The 16,792-nt window shown below is 39.4% G+C and overlaps 1 protein-coding gene across 5 annotated transcripts in view; it reads left to right on the top strand.

Annotated features, from left to right (window-relative positions):
- The window catches only part of DBF4 (DBF4 zinc finger), a 161,991-nt gene extending 150,092 nt beyond the window's left edge, over positions 1-11,899 (top strand). For 3 of the 5 annotated variants that reach the window (XM_029588794.1, XM_029588795.1, XM_029588793.1), the window contains exons 12-14: positions 1,481-1,595; positions 5,666-5,790; positions 10,375-11,899. In XM_029588794.1, coding sequence (XP_029444654.1) covers positions 1,481-1,595; positions 5,666-5,790; positions 10,375-11,470 — 1,336 coding nt within the window. In that variant the 3' untranslated portion in view covers positions 11,471-11,899. The remainder of the gene's footprint in view (positions 1-1,480; positions 1,596-5,665; positions 5,791-10,374) is intronic. The other 2 variants (XM_029588798.1, XM_029588797.1) reach the window with 1 other exon arrangement.
- The last annotated feature ends 4,893 nt before the right edge of the window (positions 11,900-16,792 follow it).

Below are 16,792 nucleotides of genomic sequence, written 5' to 3'. Positions count from 1 at the left end.
TGCTAGATGACCAAGGGGCAAAAGGGGTGCTCTTGGAAGAGAATGTTGGAAACATACCCACACCTTAAACACTCTTTAATGGTGGATGGAGAATCTAAGCAACTAAAACAAATATCTGTGATAATGGAGGATTATTATATCAGATTGTCAAACTAAAGTGTAACAAATAACTGGGACCAGATAGCACCTACTCCAGAGTTCTAAAAAACTAAAACATGAAAATGTAAACCTGTAAGTGGAAATCTGTAACCTACCACTTAAAACAGCCATGATACCTGAATACTGGAAGGTAAGTGATCTGATGTTGAGTTTTAAAAAGGGATGAACCAGAAGTCAGTGCCAGGAAAAATTATATATATATAAGTAGAACCTGTTGCTACTTAGCTAGATAAATCGTAACTTGTTCAGATATGTACCACTACTTATCCAGATAAAATTGAATTTGTCCATCTAAGTAGCAGCAAAGGCACAACTTAGCCAGATAAGTCAGAATCTAACAGAGAAGTGTGTTCAAATGATATACCTGTGTATTTTAATATTGAATTTAAAGGGATACATAAATGGATTTTACACACATAATTTAGACGCATTTAACCCCTTTAAGTCAGCTTTTACACATGTAGGTTGGGGGATTTTCTAACATGCGAGCAGCAAAGACCTAACCAGTTTTACCAATTAATCCACCAGTTCACCCAGTCCATCTGCAGCTCGTGAAGACCCTTCTGGTTCTTCAGCCTGAAGTTGCCATATTTCACTCTGACCCCTCACCCAGTCATTTTTTCACTTTTAAAATGTTTGCAATCATTTACTCTGGATATTGAGCAGGGGTAAATATACACGAGTAAAGTGTCAAATTTACATGCATAAATTGCTTACAAACTTTCAACTTACTTGCATAATTGTTAGCCCCTTCCCTGGAGTGCTCCTGGTCTTCCCCATTTTTACATGTACAAATTTATTCATGGACCCTGATTTAAGCATGTATTTTGAGGTTCATAAAATAGCAAATACTCACGTAAGTACTGTTTTTTTAAATGCACAACTTTTGAAAATTCACCTTTAAGTTGTACCTGAAGCAATAGAGGTCACAAGGAGTGGCAGTGGAATTTGTCTATGTTTTATGATTATAAACGTTTTATTGTGAGCCATTTAGACTATCAGATAATGCAACATATAAATTAAATAAATAAATGTAAACCTTGGTTTCCCAGGTTTGCAGCCCCACTACTTTAACTACTAGGTTACTCCTCCATTCGTAAAATCATTGCCATAGATGTGGCTTAATGGAGAAGTCAACATGGTTTTAGCAAAGAGAAGTTTTTCCTTACTAATAATTTTTATTCTATATTACAAATATTTATTTGCTTTAATACTTTGTAATGTTTTTACTTCTGTGCACCAACTAGGGCTTGAACAAGTGTAAGCAACTTTTATAAATTTCAATAAATAAATACATATTATTGCAATTTTCTTCTAATAGAAACAAAACAAATGGCAAGCATGGCAGTGAAGGTCATGTTCAACTAAATTTAAAGGAGAAAAAAAAGAGAGGTTACTGTGAATGCTGTCTGAAAAAATATGAAGATCTGCAGAATGTAAGTACAGCATATAAGTATTTGAATCTCATGACAAATCAGCATATAGTTCTATTCCGGTTACCAGTGTTGCTGAAGCTATTTTGTTGGGGATGGAAAAATCCTGGTGTCCTAAAACTTGACTACTGGCATCCTCTGGTGCAAGCTGAGGAAGCCTCCTGCTGCTATCAAGCTGAAGAGGCTGCATGGAGAGACTAGGGGAGGAAGAGAGGCTGGACTGAGGCATAGGGAGGAAGAAACAGAAGGGAAAAGAGAGGAAAGAAAAGATTAAAAAAAACAAACCTCAATAAACCTCTAAATAAGCAAAATGAAACTCAAAAAAATAGGCAAAGATTGGACCAGTAACTCAGTAGTAGTAGTTGTGCATTGCTATGCAGAAGATCTGGATTTAGTTCCTAGATCAGATCTTCTGCTCCCTGGACTTGGCCGGTGCTAGGGATGCTATGAAGGTAGTATTCACAGCCTCTGTGGGGGGGGAGTGCACCCCCCCCGCCACTAGTACTGGCGAAGCTCCAGCCGGCCTCTGTCAGTCAGCCAGCTCCGCCTACCAACGGTGGGGACCCATAGGGCTTGCCCTGCAGGAAGCATCAACCCCACCTTGGCTCAAGGGTCCACCATTTAATTTTGGAAATGCAAATATTTTTAAATGAATATTTGTTAACTAATGTAAACCGATATATGTTCTCATGAAACTTCGGTATATAAAAATTAAATAATAATAATAACCTCCTGCGCAACAATAGGTCAAGGATAGAGCTTGACACAGAAGCCTACTGCTCTCATCATGAAAAGACCCCCTTTGTGGCTGTTCCCCTCAAATCCAAGGAAAAAGTAAACTACACTGGTGCAGGACTCTACCAAAGTGAATCCTTCTTCCATGCCGAAGCAGGAGATAACCTCCTTGGTGTAGCTCCTATCATCCTTCATGGTGTGAGAGATCCCCATGGCACTGAGTCTTTTTTTTTTTTATCTGGCTCCAGGACGCCATCCATGGAACTGGTGTGAATTCACATTCTTAAGGCACATTCAACCCACTTGGTACAGCATACAAAGGTGCCATCAATGATATCAGAATAGAGAGCTTTGGCACATAAGTTTGAGTCCTACTTTTGAAGCTAGTGCTTGGCAGGAGAGCATCCAGTGCCATCCTTGGACCAGGGAATTGTTTGATTGGAAGTGTCTGTTCCATTGGCATAGAGCACCTCAGAGCCGGCCACTACCACAACAGAGGCAGCAGCTACAATACAGAGATCCTCCACAACTGTATAGCCAGCTCTTAGTGATGATAAACCAATCTGGGTCTCTGAAGAGAATATCTCTCCTCCAGATCCAGAACAAAGAATCCTCCAGCCTATAGGGGCCTAGCTGTTTGAACTAGTGAATGATTGTTTTGCTTCCTTATGTTCTGGAGGCTAGAGAGGGAAATTAGGGCCTCTCCTGTCCAATACAGAGGGAATTTTCTCAAATAGTGTGGCTGCTCTAATTCCCACTTCACTGCAGACCTCTCCTCAAGAGTAAGTCTCCACCATAAGGTAGTGGATTCTCCCAGGGAAGTCCTGTCATGAATCATAAGGGGATTACATGAACTCTGTTCATTCTGAGTTCTTCCCAGATATAGGAACAAAGGCTGGGTGGTGCCATTTTGAAAAATGGCTGCCGTGAGGCCCAGATCCTAGGGGGCATTCCGGGTCCCCACTATACCACCAGGGCTTACATTGTGAGTATAGGGGTATCCAGTGGGTGTGTGTCCTAGTCTCTGGGGGCCAGATTATTGTATTAAAGGGGAGAGGTTGGGGTAGAGGAGCGGGTCTGAGACAAGCCTTAAAAGTTTTTTTTTAAATTAACTTTTATATACAGCAGCCTCCAGGGGCAGTGGAGAGAACAGAGGGTCTGTGGTGACCCCTGTTTTGTTTATTAAAATTTTATATACCGCATACATCATACAAAATATTGAAGCAGTTTACAATAGACATGCATAATAAAATACATCACAACAAACTTAGAATTCACTCAGTGTATTAAAGATGCAACCATCAGATAAAAAATAACCTACCTTACTGATTGCTCAGTAAAGGCTTCCTTAAAAATAATAGGTTTTAATGCTTTTTTAAAGGTTTTTGCACAAGGCTGTATTCTAATGCATCAGAAAGACACCTACAAAGAATTGGCCTTGCCACTGAAAAAGCCCAATCCCTAGTGTGTTAAGATGAGCTAACTTTACTGTTGAGACTTCCAGTAAATTCTTATAGGCTGGTCCTAAAGCCCTAGGCAGCGATAGACTTATTTATTTATTTATTATCTGCATTTTAATACACACAAGTAATCTTGTTGAGAAATTACAGTGCAATTCTGACAATACAAAAGGTAAATTAATATTCAAACATAATAATAAAGCACTGAAAAAATAAAATAAAAACAAAGGGGCTCTGAATCATGAGCGTAATATTAGGAAAAAGAAAGTACAATGCAATAATGGTGGCTAGGTGAGACTCTCAACATTTCCTTAATGCCAAGCCTACAAGGGACTAATTAGGAGTGCGTATCCAGAAAAACTCTTCATTGAGTCAGGTTGAAGAAAATATAATTCTCATTATGATACCTGATGCAACATTTTACATGGGTATCTAAGGACAAAAAGTGCCCCTTTTTGTAGAACTTCTAAACACATAACTAAGACATTTTTTCTTCTAGACTGAGTGGTTTTAGTAAGGTCGGGATAAATCCGGACCTTTTGGTGATAAAATAAGGCCTGTCTATTGCGGAAAAAAAAAGTCTAAAAATGTTATTTCGCTCCATAAGAAAGGCAAACAAGATTAGACGGGGTCTTCTTCTGGCAACCATAGTTTCTTGAGAAACCTCTAAGATTCCAGAAATGACCAACGTTAATGATTGCCCATCAGCTTCCTCACTAACATCTGTATCTTGTGGCAGATAGTATGATTTAGTGATCACAGGCATGGCAGTGTCCGGGAGCTTCAACACCTGAGAAATATATATTTTTAAAAGTTCCAACGGGGAAATCATCTTGATCACAGGAAAATTCAAAATTCTTAAATTGTGAGATCTTAAAAAATTCTCTATATTTTCCAACTTCCTGTTATTTATTAGTTCGGCTTATACCAAATTATACATGGCAGCAATAGACTTTTAGAACTGAGCTCACCCAGCTGAGATGATCTGAGTTAAATAGCCTGAAAATACTTACAGCAAGCTTATATAAGATTGGCCATGTAATAGGCAGCCAGTGTAGGCCAGCTAAGACTGGCGTAATGTGGGGACACATTTTAGAGCCAGAGAAAATTCACGCTGCAGCTTTTTGTACCAACTGGAGAGGGCGTACTGAGTTATAGGGGAGCCCACCGTATAGGGCATTACAATAATCTATGCCACTGAGCACAAGTGATTGCAGAACCATCCAAAAGTTACGGGGATCGAGCAGGAAACACAGTTTCTTAACTAACTGGAACTTAAAGAATGACGCCCTCACAATAGATTTTGTATGAGGCTGAAAGGACAGTTCAGTGTCAATGATCACGCCAGGGTTCCTGGGATTTTTGGCTACTTTTGGATAAGGAGGCTTAGTCAGGACCTTTGGCCCCTTATCATGATGTACATTAGTGTCCTGATGCTCTTGGGGAAAGTTAGCTACAACTCTTGAGCTGTAGCTAACTTAAGGTCAGATACCATGGCTTTGTGAATTTTTAAGCATTCCTTATTATTTGATTTGTATTGTTTAGGATAATAATGAGCTTTGGCATGCATTTGCATGCTAATCAGCTCATTATAATATGTGCAGTGCCATGGCCAAAATAGCACAAGGTATTTCAAATACTTCATGTTATTCACACATTTAGGCCCAGTCCTCGGGAATCATCTAGCCAGCCAGGTTTTCAGGATATCCATAATTGAATATGTATGAGATAGATTTGCATACTGTGGAGACAGTACATGCAAATCCTGAAATCCTGACTGGCTAGGTGTGTCCTGAGGACTGGGTTGAGCACCACTGTTTGAATTATTAGTTAATGATTGTAGTGAATTTTTTCTTAATTTTTTCTTTATTATTTCAGCATCTTGCAGGTGAACAGCACAGAAACTTTGCAGAAAGCAGCCAATATCAAGTTGTAGACAATATTATATCCAAATTTGTTTATGACTTTGTGGAAGGTGGACAGGATGCAAACAAACAGATAAGGTAATTTTATTAGCTTACAAACAAATCTCTAAACCAGTGGTTCTCAACCTTTTTTCGGCCAGTACACACCTGACAGATGGTTCTCACATGCGTGACACACTGAACATGTGACCATCACGGGGCTATATGTAAACATACAGTCTGCATCCACGGGAACCCCCTTGACCTCCAACAATGGATGCAGAGCAGAACTAGGGCATTACCCAAAGAACTCATCATGCAAAAAAAAAAGATATTCTGGTTCTGATGACATCTCAGTAAAAGCAAAACAAAATCCCTTTACTACCAGGCACAATAGCCCTCCTTATGAAAAGGCAATAATTTACCACTAATGCATATCCTATTGAGAAAACACAACAAATAAGATTGATACAATTGCCTACATGGTAGTAAAATACCTCACCTCGGTCACACACACAGAACTGACCTTCAAGTACAGAAAGACCACAAATTATAAATATGGAGACAAACTGGAATTTAAAACCAAAAAAAGCCACTCTGCATGCTGTGCAAACCTGGAGAAATGGAAAGAGAAATATAGCACCTAACACAGTCCCAGGATCTGCAATAATGCACAGAAACTAATCTGCACAAAGTTACATCTGCATTATGGAACACATAACAACCCTATCTATGAAAAGGCAACACTACAAATATTAAATCAGGCCCTAAACACCAATACACCTCCTATTAGGAAAACAGAACAAGCCAAGCTGCTATAGATCCCCACACAGAAATAATTGTAAAACTATATTAATAAATGTTTCAAAACAACTGATGAACAGAATAACGTCAAACAATTAAAACTCATAAAAAGTATTAAATATTGTCCGAATATCAACAAAATATTTCAAAACAGCAGACACATCACATAATACTCAATAATTAAAATGGCAGTCAATCAAGAAAAATAAACTTAAAATGCCACCTTTACTTACAGCAACTCTCCTACTCCTTTCCCTTGAAAGCACATACCAGGAGCAGCAGTGGCTGCTGAAGCTCTGTCCTCATGGTCCTCTTTTTTAGGGCCCACAAGTCTCACACACACACACACACACACCAATTAAACCCTACAACCAGTCTCTGTCTCACACACAACCCAGTCACCTCCCTGCCCAGACTCTGTCTCTCACACACACCCCAGTCACCTCCCTGCCCAGTCTCTGTCTCTCACACACACCCCAGTCACCTCCCTGCCCAGACTCTGTCTCTCTCACACTTTGCTTAGAGCCCCAATGCTGTGTTCCCCCTTTAATTTTGTAGTGGCGGATTTCCCAGTGCTGCCGCTGCCTTCTCAGCCCACTGAAGCAGCAAACATTTATTTTAGAAAAATATGCCACAGCACTCAAGCCTTTCTTCAGGCTGTTGGGATATCCCTAGGCTCCCGCAGCCCCCCATCTGCCTGCTTTTACGGCCGCTGGGAGCTCCAATTGCTCAGCATGGCTGTGTGCCACTTTTACTTTAATCACTTTTACTTTGCCACGCTCACTGTTGCATCGGGGGAGGGGGGAATCCCCAGAGCAACCAGCCTCTTCGTGCTTGAGACTCACTGCCGCTTTGAGGAATCCCTACCTTGTCGCGGTTCCCTGCCGCTTTGGAAGCGGGAAATCCTGGCGCGGCTCGCCACTGTGTTTTTTTTTTATTTATAATTTTTTAATTTACAAAGTAAATTAAATTATATATATAATATTCATTCAATGAAAATTATTTTTAAGGAAACAGGTTTTTTAAACATACATCACTGTATACATATAGGGGGTAATTTTCAAAAGGAGTTACATGCGTAAATGTAGCTACTATTGTAGCAATTTTCAAAAGCCATTTACTCAAGTAAAGTGAATTTACTCCAGTAAACCTGGTTTTTACTCGAGTAAATGCTTTTTAAATCAGGCCCATAGTTAATAATCAATTCCCTAATTACAGTCACCTAGTTTCCAGTTACTAAACAAGTATTTGGGAGCCTTAAATAAGCAAGTATTTAACAAAAGGGATAAATCCTTAAACCTAATATTACAGAAGTATTTCAGAATTTATTTAATAATTCCAACATTACTCTTGGTTTGGGGCCCTCTCCTCTTCTCTTTGGGCTCTCTGCTCTTCCAAGAACTTTTCTAAATATTCAGGATCATAATGTATATACTTTTTACCCTCCACCCACATTATGCATTTACATGGGAACCTTATGATAACTTGGATTCCAAATGTTTTAGCAAGATTTGCCAATGTTATGAACCTTTTCCTTCTAAGTTGGGTTTCCTTAGCTACATCTGGATAAATCCAGATCTTTTGGTCCAAATAGAGAGAGGTTCTATGTAACATAAAAAGTTTGCCGCTGTGTTTAATTTCAGCACTTCCAGCCCGTGGCGGCCACAGGGTCAGGCTTCTTCACTGCCACGGGCCTGGACACTGCCACTCCTCCCCAGCCCCCTTCAAACCGTCCCATCCCCCGGACTGTGAGATGCCCCCCTTCTTCCTGCCCCACTGGCCAATCAGCAGATTCCTCCTCCCACTGGCAGGAAGAAGATAGGAGGCTTCCGATTGGCCCGCAGGGGCAGGAAGAAGGGAGGAGGCTTCCGATTGGCCCGCTGAGGCAGGAAGAAGGGAGGAGGATTCAGATTGGCCTGCGGGGGCAGGAAAAAGGTAAAGGGAAGTATAACTGGGGCTGTGGGACACCGGGAGCCATGACACACCAGCTGGTGCTTGGCGACACATTGGTGTGTCGCGACACACCGGTTGAGAACCGCTGCTCTAAACAAATGGGAAGACATCCATGGTTTTGAAATTTTTGTAGGATATTGCTGCCTCAAGCTTACTAAATGATTGTAGCCACTTATATTGGGGGTTTTATCATAATTTTCCAATTATCAGGGTGGTTCTTACCACAATCTGAAAATCCTCACATGTGAGGAAAATATCCAAATAATGATGAGGTTTAGAATCTTGCTATTTCAACCCATCTCTGTTAAAAAAAAAAAAAAAAAAAAAAAAAAAAGTTATATATCTCTGAATCAGCAGGTCTGAACACAAGTTCTTTTTCCTCTGAGTTCACGAGGAGACTGTCTTCTTATAGTAATTGTTTTTTCTTTATTATTAGGGACTTTTCAATTGCAGCAAATATTTACAGAAAGAAAGGATAATAAAAGCAGAGCAAGAGAGTTCTTCTCTTTGTATTCCATGTTATATAGGGAAAATTTACATATTGGGGAAATATTTGAAACTTTTTTTGCAAGTGTCAACTTGTGTTTACGCAGGTAGCTAGATCTTCACTTACTTCAAATATCCTGGCTCGAACCGCAGAATTCACCCCAACAACCTCTGTTGTTGACTGCTCTGTATAAAGGCATCCCACTGGTCAGTTCAATCCTAGGGTCTGGTCACAGAAGGGGGGGGGTGGGAGTTAGCAGTGCTCCAGGACTCAAAAATGTTTGTGAAACAAGTGACGCTGACATACGCTCCATGCCAGTAGTCACAACGTTTCCTGCTTCTGGAGTTCAACCGGGGTCTGCGCTGAAAAAGCTCTTGATCCTCTGCTGGGTCGGGCCGACCGATGAGGAACTTGGGGCTGCCTCTCTCAGTCTGCCCTTCCGTTTTGTATGAGGCATAGTTGCTGGTAAGAACGAAAAAGAAAAAAAGAAATTGCACAGATATCGGAGCTGACCAGTCACGCCCCTCCTTCAAGGCACCATCTTTGCTTCTCCCCATCCTCATCTTTCTTTTTTGAGGGAGTTGAGTTAAATATTGCAACTCAAGTAAGGAATCAGATTTATCTTTGCCATTATTAAAACAGTGTTTTTTAAATTATATATGTTACATAATTTTAAATCTTTACTTAACTGTGTCACTTTTGAACTGTTATACAAGCATTAGACCGAATTACAGTAGTCAAGACATACTAAAACTATCTAGGATTACTAGCAAACATGCTACAAGCTCTACAGATTGTGCAGAATGCTGCTGCTCTAATTATTACTGACTCTTAATATGCAAGATCAGATAATACCTATTCTGTATTCCCTCCACTGGCTCCCTATACAGTGAAGATAAAATTTAAAGTAGTCATGTTGATTCACAAGCTGTTGAGCATTTCTGCCTCTCTGTGGATTTGTACCATTTTACGTATTTATAATCCCCTGGGGGTATTGAAGTCTGCCAATTGTACTCTTTCTCAGTAGCATGACCCATTATATGGAATTTGTTCCGTTCCAGAAAATTTATGACTGATTGATTACCTGTACAAACTCTTAAGAGGCCACTTAAAACATATATTTTTTGTTTTAGACAGGCATTTGACATTGCAAGCTCCGAGTATGTGCTCTGCTGATTCCTCATGTGAATTTTATTATGTTCTTTTAAATTATGTTTAATTAATTATTGTCATTAGATATCTAATGGTATGTTTTGCTGTATTTATAACAGTAGTTGGCAGTTTTTGAGATGGCTCCGTTATGTTTGTTTTTTATTTTGTATTATGATTTTATGAATGCTGTGATGTACTCTGCTCTGAACTTTGCTTGACCAGCATGTCCAACCTTTTTATTTTTTTTTTTCTTGATATAATTTTTTGTACCTTTTGTTTAATTTTAGAGCAAAATGCAGCATTGGAGCCATGATGCCTATTAGTATTGAAAAAAATATCAAGCTGGAAGAAAGACTGAAAAAAGCAAAGATGTTCCAGTGGTGGTATTTTTGCAAAAATAGGCTAAATAAAGCCACTCAAGAAATAAATTCAGACAATCAAGCAACAGAAAGACTGCCTAGGTCTTTGCAGAACTCTGCTTCCATTCCAGATCCAGTATGTTTAACTACTTGTAACACATCATATACTTCTGAACTTATGAATAAATTCAAAAGTAAAACTGAGTCCTATACAGCAGTTGTAAATGATATAAATATTGTGTTGAATGCTGCAATACCTACATTTCAAGATAATAGAAAATCTATAGAAATGGTGCCTATATTGTCAGAGCACCATAATGATGCAGTATTCAAGGATAAAATAAATGTAAATGCTGTAGATACAGGATTTCAGGAATTGCAAACTGAAATGCATAGACATTCCAGGAAACGTGCTCAAGACAATTTTAGTGGAAAGGAAATACCTACTCAACTTGTAGAAGAGGAGCCCCAGCCCAAGCGAAAATTAGAGGGCTTGTTTCTTTTTCCAGCAAAGTATTTGAAAACATCCAGCTGTGATCCAACTATTGGTAACATGCCAATTGGTTTTGATACCGAAAACAGCCTTCAGAAAGAGCATTGTAAAGTTCATGAAACTGGACAGCAGCTGCAATATCCTGTTCCTGAAAATCAAAGCAGTACTTCACTTGGCAATAGCACAGACAGTTGTCCCTCTGTGAAGCTATACAGAAAGGTAAAAGTGACTTCAGGAAGAAACAGAAGAGGAAACCAAAAACAAAATACAGAATTGTGCTCTAAACAGAATGATGAGCTCTTAGCTAAACAAAAGACAAAAACAGTATTGCAATCACCAAACAAGACCCTGTTGGAATTATTTCAGACAAGCAAGTCTACTTCTGATTTTGAAGGGTTTACCAGTTGCCTTGAGCAAGAAGGTGCAGATTCTCAAGAATATTCTTGGGAAGACAAACCAAGCACAAGCTACCTGTGGTCACTATTTTCACATACTTCCTCTTCTGATGCATGCTCATTTCTTGGATTTTAGTGCAATTTGTTTTCACATTTTTATTTAAAGCAAAAAATATATATTTTTTACTTGTTGGACACATTTAACATTTTAATGTAAATATATGAACATGCAAATTTGTATATTTGAAGAGGTATGCCAAATGTACAATGAAAAGAACAAAATGTGAGAGGAATAAAATCTGTCATTTTTAATTGGTTGTATGCTAATGACCAAGGAAAAATTCACTTTATATTGCAACATCTTAGAAGTGCACTTGCTTAATAGCAATACTTATCCTATAAAACTTGATTTTAGGTGTAATATGGTGTCAATTTTTTTTTCTTTCTTATTGGAATTTATGTTGACAATTGTCACATGACATCCATCATGTTGTCATAGTCTATTTAGGATCAAAGTTTTAGAGAGTTGGAATTGGATGTCTAAGTCCATTGTTACCAAAACACCTCACTATACCCCACTTATATATATAAAATTAATAGTGTAGGATAAGGAAGGTTTCATACATCTTTTGCAATATGCCTCCGCGACCTTGTATAGAGAAAAAAAACACAGTTTCGAGGATCTCCGATGGACAGTGATAGATCGCGTTGAAGAAAGTAATCATGGTGGGACGTGAAAAAGGTCTTGAACTTCCATGAACAAAGTTGGATTTTTAAGTTAAAGACCACAACCCCAAGGGGCTTAAATGAAGTCATAGAGTGGGCTTCATTACTTTGAAACTTTTCGCACCTGTTTCTCAGTAGTAGCACAAAGAGGCACCAAGAACTGAGCCAAGTCATTGGACATATACTGATTTAAGTAAGATACGTGGCTCTCCGTTGGTAAAATTTGGATCGGATGATCAGTTTAAAAGGCGAAAAAGTTATGAAGAGGTAAACCAGTAAAAGATGCTGTCTGAGTGGAGAAGAACGACCCGACAGTGAGGAGAAGGAACAGAGACTCCCCTGATGAAGAAAATTTGATTTGTCGAAACATGGCCATGTCGGGAGGAATGAATAAGTTAAGTTGATCGGGAACGTATTATAAAATCAGAGTAATACATTGAGATATAAAAAAGTTGTTTGGATTGCCTACAGCAGCGAAAAAAATGCGGACAGTGTTGAATGTTTAAATATAGTAACGAAAGTTGAGCTGTACAGCCATTTTTAAATAATCACAAGACACAAAAAAATTATTTTCACAAAAGATTGGTTTCACATAAAATGCAAAAAATCAAAGGTAGGAAGGAGGTTGGTTCATGATTACAACCCATAACATTCTGTGTACAAGTCCACGGAGGCATGTTGCAGAAAATGTATGAAACCTTCCTTATCCTACACTATTAATTTTATATATAAGGGGGTATAGAGAGGTGTTTTGGTATATATATTTGACTTCACTAACAGCGGGGATTAATTGTAGTAAGTCCATTGTTAAGCACATAACATTAGGTACCTAAAATTTGGAGAGAATTTTTAAAGACCATTAAGTGCCTCATCATGGTGATGAAATTCTATCATTTAGGTGCAGAACTTCTGCACCTAATTCTATCATTTAGGTGCAGAACTTTTAAATGCATAATATTTCAGATGTCTAAAATAGAAGTGAATTTTCAAAGTGTTAGACACTTGGAGGGCAATGGGCATATTTGCCCAGGGTTCCACACCCTTCTAGGGTCAGCCCTGGATCACTGGATGGTATTGCTCAGTATTAGAGTGCAGATAGATGGTTCATTCTCAAGCAAGGATCTTAAACGTCAGGAAAACTAACTTTGTTAAAGTACCTCAAGAAATTATTGGATAGAAAAGCAAATCAAAGCCTGTTCTTAGGAATGCTTTTTTTTTTTTTTTTTTAACTGGGTATTGATGCCGTTTACTGGTTGGCTGGATTTAGAACATTGTATGTTATAAAAGGTTTCATGAAGATTTGTTTTCTTATATGTATGTTTGTTATTTATTTTTGTTTGTATATATGAATTTGTAATCCTGCTTGACTCACTGATAAATGACTAAGGCAGAATATAAGAATTTTTAAATAAATAAATAAATTTATATGGGTAATTACTGATGCACCTGAGCAAAAGGGCTGTCTGAAAATTGCCCAGTTTTAATTTATTTTATTTATTTAAAACTTTTGTTACACGTCATCTCACTGAGCATGCTACAGCTTTGGAATGGACATATTCCTAGCATAATAAATTCACAAAATAAAAATTAAAAGCCATAATGAGCAGTAATATAGCCAATTAAAAAACAGCAACATAAATTAATACAGGATAACAAATCCAAAAACTCATTCCACCCCTTGCAAAAAAAATTAGCATATCGGTCAGCACATATGGTAACCCCAAACTATGAAGCAACTGAAGCAGCTGAATTTAATCAAAGGTTACACAACTCATAATTTTAGGCGGGAAGTGTTTTGAAGGGGCATGTATAAGGCAGGGGAGAAAAATAGCATGCGTAGATTGCAGGTTTAAATCTAGACTTCTTGTTTTCCATTCAGAAAGCATGCACAGAAAAAGTAGTTATAAATGTTTGCAAATACTTTGCTGCCACAGCAATTTTCAAAGTGAACATGTGTGCATATTTTAACTTTTAAAGTTGGTTCAAAGACTGCAGGTAAAAAGTACCTGTGGACTATGCACCAATGCGAGCAGTTTGAAAATTGTTCCCTTACATATTAAGTATCCAATTGAATTAACATATGCATCTATTAACCTTTATTTAGCATATTTTATTTATCCTTAAAAATGAACATTTAGAAATTGTCATCTAACCTTTATCTGATCCAAGAAATAGGATTACAATGGAAAGAAAATACAAGTGGACATAGAGGCCATGTGGGAATTAGCAAGACTTAGAATTCAGAAGCCATCTTTAAATGCATTAACAAACAATGGGGGTCATTTTCCAAGGAGTTACCGCGGGTGATAATTCCGCAAATCGCGCTAACAGCCGTTAATGCGATTTGCAAATGCAAATTTTTAATTTTGTATTCAGGGGGCGGAGCAAATGTAAAGTAGGGAGGATTTATTGTGTGCCGCGAAACAGCCGCAGTGTTAGCACGGCTCCTAACGCGGCCAATAACTACACCTCTTTCATTTGCGTTACGTTGTGCGCTAGAGGCCGGTAAAGGTTTATTGCGGTTCATGATGTTTCCGGACAGGCCTGTTTCAGTATGAGAGAGAGAGAGAGACTTGCTATAGTGCCTCCTCCCTAGACAGGTATTTGTATCCCTATGGGAGGCCCACCTAGTAACTCGAGGTGAGGGTTAAGTATTAGTGTAGGGGGGTAGGGGCCACTTTGACATTCAACGTGAGATGTACGAACAGAACAGTGGTCTCTTGTGAAGATTTGCTGGCCTTCGGAGTGAGGAAACTCACTCCAAGATGAGATTTGGGCAATGTTCTCTCAACCTAGGTGTTTGTACATCTCACGTTGAATGTCAAAGTGGCCCCTACCCCCTACACTAATACTTAACCCTCACCTCGAGTTACTAGGTGGGCCTCTCTCTCTCTCATACTGAAACAGGCCTGTCTGGAAACATCGTGAACCGCGATATATACTGGCAATGTAGCCCAAATTGGGCTAATAGTGCAACTTGCGTGTATCTTATAAAATCTGGGGTCAGCAAGCGCAAAGGGATGCACATTTGTGCACCTTGCACGCGCCAAGCCCTGCGTGCGCTGCCCGTTTCCTTCGGCCTTCCCCTACCTAACCCCCCCCCCCCCCACCTTTATAGTGAAAGTTACGCCTGCTCTGATCGGTCGCCGCCGCACGATTCCCTGGCCCAAGAGCGATTTTGGAGGTCTCGGCCACGCCCCCGAAACGCTCCCGGGCCGGCAACATGCCCCCGGAACACCTCGAACGTCGCGCCGCCCCCCGACACGCCCCCCAAGCAAAGCCTTACGCGTGTCCCAGGGCTTGCGCGCGCCGCCGAGCCTATGCAAAATAGGCTCGGTGCGCGCAGGGGGGGTTTTGAAAGTGTTACGTGCATAACTTGTGCGCGTAACCCTTTTAAAATCTACCCCTATACGTATAAGTCAGGGGTGGTGAACTCCAGGCCTCGAGGGCCACAAACAGGCCAGGTTTTCAGGATAACCACAATGAATATGCATGAGATAGTTTTGCATACATTGGAGGCAGAGCATGCAGATCTATCTCATGTATATTCATTGTGGATATCCTGAAAACCTGGCCTGTTTGTGGCCCTCGAGGACCGGAGTTTGCCACCTGTATTATAAGTGATATAACATTTAAACATCAACCATTTGAACATCACATCTGTGTGTCCAAAATTATGATATGCCTATGTAGCTGAGTGCTTGAATTTAGGTATGCAATGACATTTATTTATTTACATTTGTATTCCATCTTTCTGAAAAACAGGATGGATAACAATCAGAACAAAGATAACATAGTACATATCATATAAAATGACAAAATCACATATTAGAAGGTCTCCCCATAACCCTCCCCACCCAGTCTCAAAGCAATGATAATGAGTGGGTGGGGACCCAGCCCCATCCCATCACAGCCCTTACAAACAGGCTAGGGAAACTGATCAATAAAACACACTATCAGCTGTATGACACAGTTCAAAACATTTTTTGCAGAAGCATTTTGACTATCTTCTAAAATATACAAATTTTATTCCAGACATATATTTTTAGGCAGGGCATTCCATAAAATGGGTGCAACACAAAAAAAATGTAAATGAAGAAATTGAAAACAGCACCTCATGAGCAGATCTTAAAATCATAGGGGAAAGTATCACTTCACAAGTGGTACCTCATTTCAAAAGTTAAGCATAGTTAAATTATATTCAAAACTTTATTGGAAGTCAGTGGAGTTTTTGCAACATGGGGGTAGCCCTGTTTCTATATTTGTTTCTATATATGTTCTCTATATGTTTCTATATATCCCTGACAGATTACCTCATCATGGGTCTCGACAGAGGTCATGCCTACTTACTGATCCTCCTGGACCTCTCAGCCGCTTTTGATACTGTTAACCACTCCATCCTCCTAAATCACTTAGTGAACATTGGAATAACAGGCATGGCACTGGCCTGGTTCAAAACATTCCTTGGGAACAGAGGCTACAACGTCAGATTACACAACAAAGAATCTAAGCAGTATCCTTCCTCTCTAGGAGTTCCACAGGGCTCCTCCCTCTCACCCATGCTCTTTAACATTTACCTTGTACCGCTCTGCCAACTTTTAACCAAACTAAACCTTAAACATTTTTTATACATGGATGATGTCCAGATCGTCATCCCCCTCAAAGAATCCTTCACAAAAACTCTAGAATTCTGGGAAAATTGCCTTCTAGGAATCTACAGCCTTCTATCCAG

Source organism: Rhinatrema bivittatum, chromosome 2, assembly GCF_901001135.1.
Source record: "Rhinatrema bivittatum chromosome 2, aRhiBiv1.1, whole genome shotgun sequence".
Classification (NCBI taxonomy): domain Eukaryota; kingdom Metazoa; phylum Chordata; class Amphibia; order Gymnophiona; family Rhinatrematidae; genus Rhinatrema; species Rhinatrema bivittatum.
Note: the sequence above shows the minus strand (reverse complement) of the source record. Positions and strands in the feature narration are given on the sequence as shown.